The sequence below is a fragment of the Hipposideros armiger genome, unplaced genomic scaffold (genome assembly GCF_001890085.2).
Source record: "Hipposideros armiger isolate ML-2016 unplaced genomic scaffold, ASM189008v1 scaffold_270, whole genome shotgun sequence".
Classification (NCBI taxonomy): Eukaryota; Metazoa; Chordata; class Mammalia; order Chiroptera; family Hipposideridae; genus Hipposideros; species Hipposideros armiger.
Window position 1 is genome coordinate 911,306 of NW_017731620.1, and position 13,907 is coordinate 925,212.

The 13,907-nt window shown below is 37.6% G+C and overlaps 1 protein-coding gene across 1 annotated transcript in view; it reads right to left on the reverse strand.

The window, feature by feature from the left end:
* Positions 1-13,907, reverse strand: part of PCOLCE2 (procollagen C-endopeptidase enhancer 2) — a 77,249-nt gene that overhangs the window by 17,927 nt on the left and 45,415 nt on the right. Inside the window, exons 3-5 of the mRNA XM_019656922.1 lie at positions 11,618-11,873; positions 7,029-7,153; positions 3,697-3,833 (exon numbers count right to left, since the gene is read on the reverse strand). Of these exons, the coding sequence (XP_019512467.1) occupies positions 3,697-3,833; positions 7,029-7,153; positions 11,618-11,873 (518 nt within the window). The remainder of the gene's footprint in view (positions 1-3,696; positions 3,834-7,028; positions 7,154-11,617; positions 11,874-13,907) is intronic.

Consider the following 13,907-nt stretch of genomic DNA (forward strand, 5'->3'; position numbering starts at 1 on the left):
AAAATTTACTTTTTCTTGATATCAATAAAACTATGCCAGTTTTCTTTCAGTCAGCATTTGCTTCCAGTATCTTTTTCTGTCATTTTATTCTCAAATGCTCTGTGTTCTTATTTTTTTGGAGATGTGTTTTATAAACAGCATATAACTGGGTTTTGTTTTGTTATCCAGTCTAACACTCTTTGTCTTTTCATTAATGATTTGATTCATTTGCATTTCTTTGATTACAGATACATCTAGAGATATTTTATTTTGTCCTTTTTATTGGCCTGCCTTTTTTTATGTTTCTCTTTTTCCCTTTTCTTTTGGATCAAATGTTTTTCTCATTTCGTGTTTTTCCTTCCATGTTTTGGAAGTTAAAGTACTACTTTTCCTAGAAGTTATCTTAAATTTAACATCCATATTTGCATATTATCAAGTTTTATAATATCTTCACCCTAGTCTCAAATAGTACAAGGACCTCTTACTACCAATATCTTACTACCAATACCTTTGCTCTTACTACCAATATCTTTGCTCAGTGTTTTTTTCCTGTGTCTCAGTCCTTTATTCTGTAATCATTAGCTTTCTGCCTGAAGTTCATAATGAAGTCTGTTGATAGTAAACTCTCTCAGCACTTGTTTAACTGAAAAGGTCTTTATTTCACCCACATTCATAAAAAAAAAGGTTTTTCTGGGGAAATATTTCAAGCTTGACAGTTATTTTGCCTCAGCACTTCAAAGATATTCTTCTAAGATCTTCTAACTTCCATTGTTGCTATTGAGAAACCAGTTGTAAGGTTAAATGTCTTTCCTTTGTGATAATCCGTCTTTTCTCTCTTGCTGTTTTCAACATCTTCTTTCTTTGCTGTTATGTGGTTTTACTATAATATATGTAGGAATGGATATATTAATATATTTGTTGCTTAGGATTTATTGACTTCTTGAATTTGATAATTGATATCTTTCATTCATATTGGAAAAGTCTCAGCTATTATTTTTTGAAATATTAGATTTCCTACATTCCCTATATTTTATTAGTGAACTTTGATTCAATATGTATTACATCTTTTCACTCTAGACTCTTTACTTTTAACCTCTCCTTTATATTTTCCATCCACTGGCTCTTTGTCTTATGTTCCAGGTAATTATTTCACATCTATTTCTCAGTTCCCTAGTTCTTTCTTCATCTATGTCTTATCAGCTGTATAACACATGTATTAAGTTTTTTGTTTAAGTTATTATATGTCTAGTTCTGGAAATTCTATTAGGCTCTTTGTTAAATCTGCTTGATCATTTCTGAAAGTCTCTTGTTTCTTAGGCATATCTACAATAGCCTGCACTTTGTAGGCTCTCAATTAATATATTTTCAATGAATTTCTTTAAGCATACTTATTTCACATTCTGTATCTCAAAATTTTACTGCATATGGCCTCTGTGGGTCTGATTGTACTATTTGCTTCTGAACAATCTTATTTATGTTGGTTTTTCCTTTAGGTTTTGTGAATTTTTTTTTTGATCAGGAACTTCTGTTTCTTGAAACTTTATTTATAGGCATCTTTAAAGCCTAAGTTAAGATGCACTCTTCCAGAGAGAATTTGTGTTTTCTTTTGTCAGACTCTGTGGGCACTACCAAATTGAAAACTCTGTAAACTAAACTATTGACTATGGTTTTTTAGAACAGTTAGTGTAAACTGTAACCTCAAACTCACATATGAACTAGCTTTTGGTTAGGAATTCACATCAGAAACTACTTCATCCTCCCTTTACCAACAGCAGAGGCCAAGGCAGCCAATCTTTCTTACTATCTCCCTTGGGGACAAGAGATAATTCAATCACGCTGCTGTCATTTTCTATAGGTTCCTTCTCTATGCTGTGGTCTTTGTCTCCTGTCCCCAAACATGGTCTGTTAAGAATAAAGTTCTAGATTATCAAGAGCTGGCATATGTCCTGAAGGGAGCTGTCACCTTCAAATATGTGTTTATCTCTGGATTTGGGCTTCTCATCATTTTTGACCTCTGATGATTTTTTCCAATTCAGCAATGTATTTTTTTTAACTTTAAAAACATTTTTTTGGTGTTTATTCTGGGATGGTTTTAAAGGTTAGCTTATTTTTCATATTGCTAGGAAGTGAAATTTGAAATTATTTTTAAAATATTTGCATATAAAGAGGAGAGACATGGCAGAAAAAGCTAGAGCAAGATAGAGAGTCTAGAGAGTGTTTTGCTTTCTTTTGTTTTTCATTTGGAAGAACTTAAGTTTATAGGTTATGGGGAAGTAAATTAAAAAAGAAAGGAGAGCTGCAGATGGAGAAAATGAGGACTACTGGGTAAAGGAACGTTTCAAGGGACACAATGAGGAGGTCAGAAGTAGGATATAGATGAAAACATTTGCTTTGAATAAAGGAGGGTGTGGTAGGCTAAATAATGTCCATATTCTAACCCTGGGAACCTGTGACTATCTTACCTTACATGCAAAGGAACTTGCAGTAAGGATTAAGTTAAGGATTCTGAGAAGAGGAGAGTGTCCTGAATTATTTAGGTGGGCCCTACATGTAACCACAAGTATCCTTATAAGAGGAAGGTTTGACTACCAGAGAAGAGAAGGCAATATGGTGACAGAAGCAGAGGTGGGGGTGATGCTTCAAAGATGGAGGAAGGAGCCACAGCCAAGGAACACAACAGCCTCTAGAAGCTGGAAAAAGGCAAGGAAACTGATTCCCCCCTCAGAGTTTCCAGTAGGAAACAGGCCTGCTAACACTTTGATGTTAGCCCAGTGAAACTGGCTTCATACTTCTGACTGCCACAGAAATAAGACAATAACTGTGTTGTTTTAAGCCACTCAGTTTCTTACAGCAGTAATAGGAAAAGAATACAAGGGGCACCTTCTTTAGAAACTTAGAAATGAGCCTTTCTTCAACTCATTCACCTATACAGTTCAATTTAGGTATAGTAATGTTAAATTATAACTAACTTGAATGTATTAAAAATTCTTGGGGCCGGCCGAGTGGCTCAGTTGGTTAAGAGCTCGCTCAAGAGTTTGAGCTCTGAGCAACAGTGGTTCGAGCCCAGCCCGAGCTGAACAGCCGCTGAGCTGCCAACAGGTAACAGGATGGCTCAGCTAAAAAAAAAAAACTTAATTATTAAACTAGTGTGCCCCACATCACACAGCTAGGAAGTGGCAGAGCTCTTAGCTCCATAAACTTTTGATGATCAATACATGGAAACTTTCAGGCTCGCTCTGCAAAAAACTGAGCAACAATGTGAGTGAGGAGGCGCCATAAGGCTCCAAAAGGTCCAGGGCAGATCTCTGATCACGTAAAGTCATATGCATCTCTTCCTGTGAACTTCCTGGTTTCCTTGTCTGCATCCCCAGTACTCAGCCCCATTTGGTTCTCAGAATTTCCCCAATTCCACTCATGCTTGACCTCACCCTTGTAGGGCAGTGATGTACCCAGGTATCTGGCTCAGAATCTGCCCCAGTTTATCACCCTCCTGCTTCTGTTTATCTATTAGATTTGGCTGTCAGGGCCTCTCTACACGATAATGTTGTCTTACTTTCTGGGTTGGCTACTCCACTCTCATAGAACTCAAATACATATTTGTGAACAAAAGAGCAACAACATTAAGTCTCCCAGGAAATAAAATGTAATTGGGCAATTTAATAAAAAACAAGTGTAGGGCCACTAAAATATTCATGAAATAAAACAGGTGCTACTTACGCAGGTGGACTATCACCACAATACTTTCCAATTCTTTTGGCGTCGTTGACTTCACCACCATTAAACACAGCCACATAATCGTATCGGCAATAGTTGTCACGCTCAACATCAAACTTCTCAAACTTTAATTCTATAAGCTTTAGTGAAAGACAACATTAGAAGTATCAAAATAGCATTGCTGAATAAACTCAAATGGAATTCTTCCTCTCCCCAGATTTGTAGGGTACCATGATTTTCCTTTGTAAAAATGTATTCATTCTGTTTAAATTTGTTTCTCTTGTTTTCATATTTCTTCTGTGGTGGTCATATTTCTTGTGGCATTCTTTTTCTTTAATTTTTAATCATTCTAAAAGATCATCTCAACCCTTGATCAACCCTAGTTAGGATCTTAAACTTAGGAGCTCTCTTCACTTACATCTATGAAAGTATTGAAACCCTAGTAACCTACATTAAGACTGTAATTGGGTATGTGTTGAAGTGGAAAGGGGGGCTACATCCCCACTTCATTCTTATCTAGAAGAAAACTAATAGAAATTAAAAGTATTATCTAAGATGTCCCTGATATTAGTATGTGTTTTGGTGGGTGAGATGGTAGACAGAGTTGTTGCCCTTTCGAAGGAAGGAGACTGATATTCCCATCACATGTAAAGGAGTTAAATTTTTTAGGACCAGGGGCTCAGGGAAGAGGGCCTGTGATGTCTTCTTGAATTATGTTTGAAGAATGTGCCTGCGGAGCACAGCCTACTCAGTAATGTGGTTGATTTTTAAAGAGGTTGCATAAAGGCATTGATACACCAAGTTGATGTTAGATTTCCTAAGTCTAATTGTTTTTGCACTAGTACCAATAATAGAGTCCTAAATTATTCAAGTTAATGGGAAGTTTTGTTTTAATAGGCAATTGTCCCCCTTACAAACAGATTTTTCCAGAGCACCTCCAATGTGTGAATCAAAGGAAATCTCATGGGGTTCATAATATGCACGGCTCCCAGACAGCTGGGCGGCAGGTGAGCAGGCAACTCTTCCTGCTGCTTAGAGAAGAATAATGGGCACTAATTACTGTTAGGACAGACACACAGTTATTAGCTAAAGAAGAGTCAGACACAGTAATCCGGGTGAAGATGATAACGTCAACAGCATCACAGAGGGACCAAAGGCAAATTTTGGCTTTGAAGAGAACTGCCACAGACCTACATGTTTACCCACCTTTTAAAAAAGTCAACACCAGTGATGGGTGAATAATGACTTATTCATACTGAGCATTGTTTTAAATTAAATTATATTAAAATAGTTCCTCTTAGGGTCCAGTAACTTCACCAGTTAGTAATAAAAGGTTTTCCAGGTTATTAAAAAACTGGCTGAACTCTCTCTACTTAGAAATTAGTCACATGACAATTTTGGAGAGAAGATAAAAAATAAATAATTAAATAGGAGAACAAAGGGGAAAACGATGATAAAAAAAACATGGAGGTAAGTCTTTAGTAGAAAAAACGCCCTTAGACTCACACAGAAATTGTTTCGGACTATTTTCCAATTACATTTTCTCCTTTGGACAGGGCTTCTTGTGGTCGCACACACTACAACAGGACTAAAACTCAAACGGCTGAAGCCAAAAATCACATTAATAAAATAAAACCCAGGGCCGGCCGAGTGGCGTGTTAGTTAAAAGCTGGCTTGGGACGCCAGAGGGCCCCGGTTCGGATCCCACATATGAGGGCCAATGACACTGCCCTCTACAGCTAAGATGCTGAACAACAGCTCAACCTGGAGCTGGGCTGCCATGAGTCGCCGGTGACGGCGTAGGCTGCAGCCCCTGCTGCAGTGGGTTGCCATGGGCTACCGTGTGTGGCCAGCAGCCAGAGTGAGCGGCCAGCAGCCGCCGTGAGTGGCCGTCCAGAGGCCAGCGACTGATCTGCCTCACCCAGGAAGAGCGCAATGATGGTGCCAACTTGGGCCAGTGAAACAACGTCCTCCACAACTAGACTGAAGAACCAAAGGACAGCAACTTGTCTGTTCCCCTTCCCCCAATTCCCCAGCGCTGTTACCATCCCTCAATTCCCCAATAAAAACCTTTAAAAAATAATAATAATAATACCCAAATTTAAATCTAAATAATCAAAGAAAAGGACAATGGAGAAAAGATGCTGAATTGTAATCTGCAAGTATAATTAAGTTGAAATTATTTAGTCTAATATACATGCAAACATCACAGAGCAAAAAATGACCAATACAATCTCAAGAACTACAGAATGGTTTAAATGTTTGAAAAATGTAATTTTTAAATGTTATCTTAAGCTATAAGATATTCAATAGACATAGAACCTTTCATTACAATTATAAATAAATGACCATATTTTTCTTCTTAAAAACAAGTTTTGGACTTATGATCAAAGTGTGTGCGTGCATGTATGTGTATATTCAGATCACTAACTTGCATGGTGTATTTTCCTGAATAATTTTCCATTAAAAGAATGAATATATGGCAAATAGTATTCGTGTATGCGATACAAATAAATCAGTTTAGAAACTTTAACAAAAATAATATCATAATGCTCACTACACACATTGAGTCTGTAGTGTTTGTAATAATAATAATTTTTTAAAGTTATTTTCAAAAGTTCACAAAGTAGGCTTGGTCTATTCCCATACTAAGTTTTGTCCTGCAATCAATATCTGAAAGTGGTTCCCACAAAGGGTAAAAATTCACATAATCACAAGCTAATCAACACTGGAAAACTAGACCTTCTCTGTTAATTGTTTTAGAGCAATGAATAAAGTTACTTGTGGGGAACCTGCACAAATTTTATTTTAAAAAGCAATAAAGAAACCCCACAAAGCAGACTAGCTTTCACATCAGAGTGTTGTTCTTTGAAGAGAAGCTGTGGCATGCTTGCATTGGCTTTCTCAAAGTGAAGCAGTCAGACTGGTTTTCATTTGGTGACTAGGATGGGAATTATGAGGACATGATGGCTTTGCTATGGGAGTAGATGGTAACTGGAAACACTCGTACATGTACTTGGGGATTTTTATCTTTCCATAGTTAGACCCCTGCTTATCACATCTTTATAGGATTAAGGAATCTCACATGGGATTTGCTTATGATTTGTATTTCAAATCCTGTTTTGAAAATTGCAATTATATAATAGGACATTGACTCCAGAACCCTGCCAGTCAAATAGAGCCAAAGCATGTTCACCAGGTCTTCGCAGGAAGATGTACCTGTATCCAGCAGTGCCCTCCTCGCCACGTTACCGCAGCTTTTGGGAGTTGGGCCCCTCACACTATCTCAGCCATTCGCACATGCATACTTTCTTCATATTTTCAGGGAATCTCACCTGATTCTTGGGGGCTACAATGTGCCACACACAAGTGACTCCTGCAGGGTAATCACGATCTGGCCAGTTGGGGGTTTTAAAAGAGCCGGAAGGTCTTTCAAGGCGTCCTCCACAGTACTGATCCCCTGAAGTTATTAAATATGAAAAAAATCCAAGTTTATATCCTTATATAGATTATGGCAATGCAACTATGAGGAGATTAGTAATTTGGAATATTAGGTATACTATAGTAAATAAAGGCAATGGCAGAAGCTCTGAAATTCTCTCTTAAAAATGGTCACAGAGCCTCCTCTAATCTCTCTCTCTCTCTCTCTCTCTCTCTCTCTCTCTCTCTCTCTCTCTCTTTCTGACATACCACATCAGCACAAGAGAGTAAAGGAGTGGAGTCAAGACTGTAGCTCTTTTTCTTTCTTTCATTGTTTGGGACAAGTAAAGACAAAACCCTGGGGCAAACTCTCGTTCATTAATCACGCAGGCTCAACAAATTACATAGATTTTAATAACCCTCAAGGCAAGGGGTTATTTAAATAGGGTTAAAATCCATGCTCATGGACAAAGTTTGAATTAGCTGGTACAGAAAACTCATTACCAGAAAACTTGATACGTTATACATCTTTAATAACTTTTAAGAAGTTTTGTTTGTAAAAACAATACATGATTATAAAATTTCAGCAATACGGAAAAGCATAAAACATTAAAAAGTTACCCCAAATACCACCACCTAAATCGAACCACAGTTAATAGTCAACAAACATCATTTCGGACATCTCTATTCATATGTATTGATAGGTTGACAGTGATAATTTTAGAAAGATATTTTAATACAAAGTTCTAAATTTAATTTTACTTGAATTTAACTAACAAAGAAAAACTGAATTGAAAGTAAAGGAATTAGTATAGTTTAATGAAACAGTTCTTTGACACAGAAGATAATCATTCTTAAAAGAAATCTCTAAATTTAAGAAAAATGCATTTTAAAAATTGAGGTTGGAATAATTTCTAAAACTTTTATTCATGGAAAATTTCAAGCATATACAAAGTAAATAGAATAATATAATGAACTCCTATGTATCCATCACCCAGTTTCAACAATTATCATCAATGTACTATTCTTTTTATCAGTACTGCTATCCAATCCCCATCATGTTTTATTGTTATTATTGACTTATACATTTAGGGGAGGTAAATTCATATACTTTGAAATGCACAAATCTTAGCCGTAACATTGTGAATCATGGATATACCCATGTAAACCACATTCCTATGATGATATAGAATCCATTTCCCACAAAATTCCTGTATCCCTCCCCAGTCATTCTGCTGACTTTCCACACCACTTTTCTGAACAATTTCACTTTAGATTAGTTTTATTCTAGACCTTCATATAAATGAAGTCTTATAGTGCATACTCTTTTGCGTGTGGCTTCTTCTGCTTAGCACAACAGCTGAAATTCATTCATGCTGTTGTGTGCACTGGTGATGTGCTCCTTTACATTGCTGAGTAGTATTCCAGTGTATGGAAACACAATTTGTGTATTCATTCTCTGTGGCTATTCACACGGATGTTTCCAGTTTCCATTATTGGGTGAATAAAGCCGGTAGGAACATTTGTGTACAAATCTCTCTGTGGAATGTATTTTCATTTATCTTGCATAAATACCCAGGAATTCAATTTCTGGGCTGAGAGGAGATGTAGATATTTAACTTCATATAATAAAACTACTGAAAAATTTTCCCCAAGTGGTACGAGCACTTTGGTTGCATTACATGCTTGCCATCATTTGATGTTTTAGCCAAGTTGGTGGGTATGTAATGGTATCTCAGTGTGCTTTTAATTTGTATTTTGCTGTTAACAGATAATATTGAGTAGTTTTTCATGTACTTATTAGTAATTTATATATCTTCCTTTGCGAAGTTTGCTTCACACATATTTTTCCATTCTTTTACATTCAATCTTATTTTGACTTTGTATTTCAAGCGCTTTTTTGTAGATCACAGTGTTGGGCTTTGCTTTTTAACCCATTCTAATAATAACCATCCTTTAATTGGAGTATTTAATCCTTTGCATTTAATGTTTCTATTGATATGCTTGAATTTAGTGTCATTTACTATTTTGTTCTTTTCATCTCACCTTTTTTTTGTTCCATCTATTCTTCCTTTCCTGCCTTCTTTGGGTAAGTTGAGTAATCTTAGTATTCTATTTTAATCTTTTGTCTTTTAGCTCCAATTCTTGCATTTTTAGTGGCTATTCTATGGATTACAAGATGCACCTTTAATTTATCACAATCTACCTAGAGTTAGTGTTGTATTTCTTTGTGTATAGTATATATATATATATATATATATGTGTATATGTACAACACCATAGTTCCATCTACCTCTCCATCCTTTGTTCTATTTTTATATATATTATACATAGAGAGAATATATATATATATACACACACACACACACACACACACACAATACATTATACATTCTACAATACAGTGTAAAGTTTGTTTTGTTTTGAACAAACACATGTAAAGAAATTAAGAGAAGAAAATAAAATAATATATAGCCTTTTATATTTACCACTTCCAGTGGCCTTCAATCCTTCCTTTACCTTCATGTTACTCTGTGGAGCCACTTCCCTTCAACTTGAGAAACTTCCTTCAATATTTCTTGTGATGCAAGTGTTTATCTAAAAATGTCTTTATTTCGCCTTCCTTTCTGAAGACTGGCCATAGGATTCTATGTTGACAGCTTTATTTCAGCACTTTAAAAATGCTGTTCCACTGCCTTCTGGCCTCCATCATTTCTGATTAAAAGAAAGCCATCATTCATACCATCTTACCCTTGTATGTAATATGGCTTTTATATTATTTGATTTTAAGATTTTGTCGTTATCTTAGGTTTTTGTAATTTAATTTTGATGTGCCTAGGTGAGGCTTCATTTTTGTTTATCTTGTTTAGGCTAAATAATGTTAATGTTGGTCTATAAATAGTGCTCCTTACTAAATTTTGGTGGCTTCAAGCCATTATTTCTTCAGATATTTTTTTCTGCACTATTATCACTCTTATTCTTCTGGGACTCAAATTATGCAAGTGTTAGACCACTTGATATTGTCTCACTGGCCTCGGGGGTTCTTTTTCTTTAATATTTTTCCTTTCAGTTCTTCAGATTAGATAATTTCTATTCGAATTCACTCTTTCTTCCACTATCTCCAATCTGCTTCTAAGACCATCAGGTAAATTAAAAAATTTCAAATTCTGTGCCTTTCAGCTCTAGAATTATTATTTTATTCTTTTTTTATAGTTTCTATTTCTCTTCTGAGATTCTTAATCTGTTTATTTATTATATGTATATTTCCCCTTAAGGTCTTAAACATATTTATAATAGCTGCTTTAAAGTGCTTGTCTGCTAACTGCAGCATCTGAGTTGTCTTGGGGTCAGTTTTTATTGGCTGCTTTTTTTCTTGCATATAGACACACCTTTCTGGTTTCATCATATGATTGGATATTGGACGTTATGAATGATACATTGTAGAGACTCTAGATTCTGTTGCGTTCCTATGCAAAATGATTTTTATTCTAGCAGGCATTTAACTTGGCTCGACCCAAGCTCAAAATATGTGTCTCTGAAAGACGGCAGCAGCTGTAGTTTCTGTCAGTTCTTTTATCTTCCAGCTGAGGCTTTGGTGTGAGGCCAGCTGAACTCTCCCCCACATATGTAGAAATTAGGTGTCATCCAAAGATTAGGATAGATGGATAGATAGATGATAGATAGATAGATAGATAGATAGATAGATAGATAGATAGATCGATAGATAGATAGATGACTTTGTGCTTCAGTTTCTCTATGGCTTCTAGGCAGGATTTCCTCCCAAATATTCTGGTTGCTTTGTTAGCCCCAGATTCTGTCCTCTGATATCTCAAACCAGTAATGTTGTTCCATAGCCTAAAGCAAGGGCCGATTAGGGAGCACCCTCAGGCAAAAGGCTGCAGATTTAACAGATCTTGCCCTCTGCAGTTATCTTTCAATGGTAGAGGTTTCTATCCTTGGGAACTCACAGGTACTGACATGAAAATATCCCAAAACATAGTGTTAAGTGAAAAGAAAGTTTTGAAACAATAGGAATGTATGTTCCCACTTATAGTTTTAAAAAGCTATTGCAAAAGTACATGCATATAAATAAGTGCACATAGAAAGGGAACCACCAGCCATGACTAGTTCTAAGAGAGGCCTACAATGGGGTGAAAGGGTATGTTTCTATATCTGTATGTATATATATATATATATATATATATATATATATATATATATATATAAACATATATATATATATGCAAACTTCACATTTTTACTCCATGAATTTCTATATTTGAATTTTTACAGGAATATATATGGGCTTTTAAAAAAAGACTGATTTTTTTTTTAATGATCTTTTGGTGGATTGGTGGCATTTATTAGCGCTCTGTTGGAGAACTTCTCTTAAACTTGAAACTAAAGTAGTAAATCCATATAAAGTGCCTAGAACAGTGCCTGACACACAGTGGGCACTCAATAACTGTGAGCCGTCCTTACTGCAATTATGTAGAAATAATACCTCTTTCATTTGGTTCAGCAGCCACGAACATGGCCATGAAGCCATTCCCAGCTGTGTTGGCATCGGAAATCATCTGCACCATCATCTTGTTGCCACTGGACACGAGGGCTCCCGGCCGGAAGGTGCCACAGAAGCGCCCGATACGCTGTCCATTGGTGTGGCCACTGTACACATCCACAAAGTCATAGCGGCACAGGTTGTCACTCTCCAGGTCAATGAATCGGAAATTCAGAACGACCACTTTTCCCTTGGGAACCTGCCAAGAAAAAGTCCAATTGGAAAACTGTGTCATAAAAACAATGTCTGAGCCCTTCTCATGTACCAATTACTAAAGTAAGCAGACAAAAGTATAATGTACAAGGTGATGCTTCTCCCCCCCCGCCCCGCCCTCAAATCTGAATTAAGCCAGAAAAGGTATTCCTAATAAAATCTAAGTATTTATTCTCTTTGACAAATCCACAATTCTCTAGGGTGCACAGTATTATTCCTAGGGAGTTCATCTCAACAAAACTTCTAAATATTGGATGAGTCTTATTGATACAAAGACTATTAGTCCTAATTGGACCTTAGCACAGATTTGTATATTCTAAAATATCAAGGCATCTAAAGATACTTCCTGGCAAAGAAACATTTGAAATGTCATTTCTCACAAATAATACAACGGGTCAATCTCAATAAGTAGAATGTTTGTAACAAGTTCAAACTAAAGGGATTATTTGGCAGTTGTGCAGCTAATTTATAGATAAGTCACTTTGGGTCCTGAAAAATCTAGATCAACTATGTATACTGATTACATTAACTGAGAAATTGTTGCATCATTTGTTTGTTTTCTAGGTAAAAACTTTATATGCCAGGTAACCTTGAAACACAATGCACTGATGAAAATGATGAGTTTTCACTTTCTCCTAAGACTTTATTCACCATAATTTCCTCCATATAATTCTTATGATTTTCCCTTCCTTGTTCCCTGAATAGGTAATGCCAGAGACCAAGACCACCTTTCCGAGCTGTAAAGGAGAGGCGGGTGCAAGGCACACTCTCTGGCTGTGTTTTTGCAAGGCTGACACAGCATCTCAGCATACGGAGGTGGTTTCCGTACACTGCTGATAAAACATCCTGGATCCAGATACATTTGTTGCAACACTGGTTGCAAACATCCTGCAGCTGACTCACGGAACACTTTCTGCCCAAGGCCATTTCCTCCCCTTCCTTGCCCCCGCATAAGCAAGGCTATATAAGTAAACCATCGCTGCTAGACTAGATCACTGCCCTCCCATCAGGAGACAGTTGTCCACCTAGCCCCCGCTTTCAAGTACTTCTTTGTCTTTCTTAATCCTCCATCACCCCCACTCCAGCACATTCGAATAGCCATGCTGGACGTGGCAAGTGGCACCCGAACAGGGACCTGGGTACGGGGGAACTCTGAATCTGCAGACGAGAGGACCGTTCCACGGGAAAGTGTCAGCCGACGACATGCAGAACTTTTGAGGTAGGTGGACGCAGTAAGACCGCTAGGTTAACATGGGGAATTCAGGATCTCGAGATCGCACTTTGTATTTACAAATGCTACAATCATTACTAAAAGCTCGAGGGTGTCAAGTGCACAACACGGCATTAGATAAATTCCTGGGATTTGTCCAAGAGACGTACTTCTGGTTCCCGGAGGAAGGGACCGTAGCTATTCAAATCTGGCATAAGGTTGAAAGAGACTTGAGGGAGCGGTACGCCCAGGAGGGGCCTCAACATTTGTCGGTGTATACATTCACTCTCTGGAAATTAATTAAAGAATGCTTGGATCCCACTAATCTGGCCAAGTGCAACCTAGACTGCATGTGCTCAGTGCTAGGGGGTCCCACCACACTTGAGGGTTACTCCCGCCTCCTGCCTAGGACAGGAGTCGGGGGATGGCCAGTTATCCCCTGAAGAGGAAGAACAGCTAGAGAGAGGCAAGGCAGGATGAGCAAGAAATGGAAGGTGAGGATCCCAATGAAGAGGGCGATGAGGAGGAGGGAGAAATATTCAGCGCTTTGGTGCATAAGGTGTCATTAAAAGAAACTGGGGGAATCGCGGGGCCGCCTCCTCCACTGTGGCGGCCATCCACCATACATAGGGCTGCGGCTGCCGCGCATGGGCCTGGATGGGAACAACAGGAGGCGAGGCACGGCTCAAACAACGGTTTTCTGCGCCTTCATGGCAGATCGCGGGGCCACGGGTCACTCCTCTCCAGCAAGATGTACTAGCAGCTGAGGAGCGAGGGGAAGATGTTACGGGTTTTCACATGTGTTTCCCG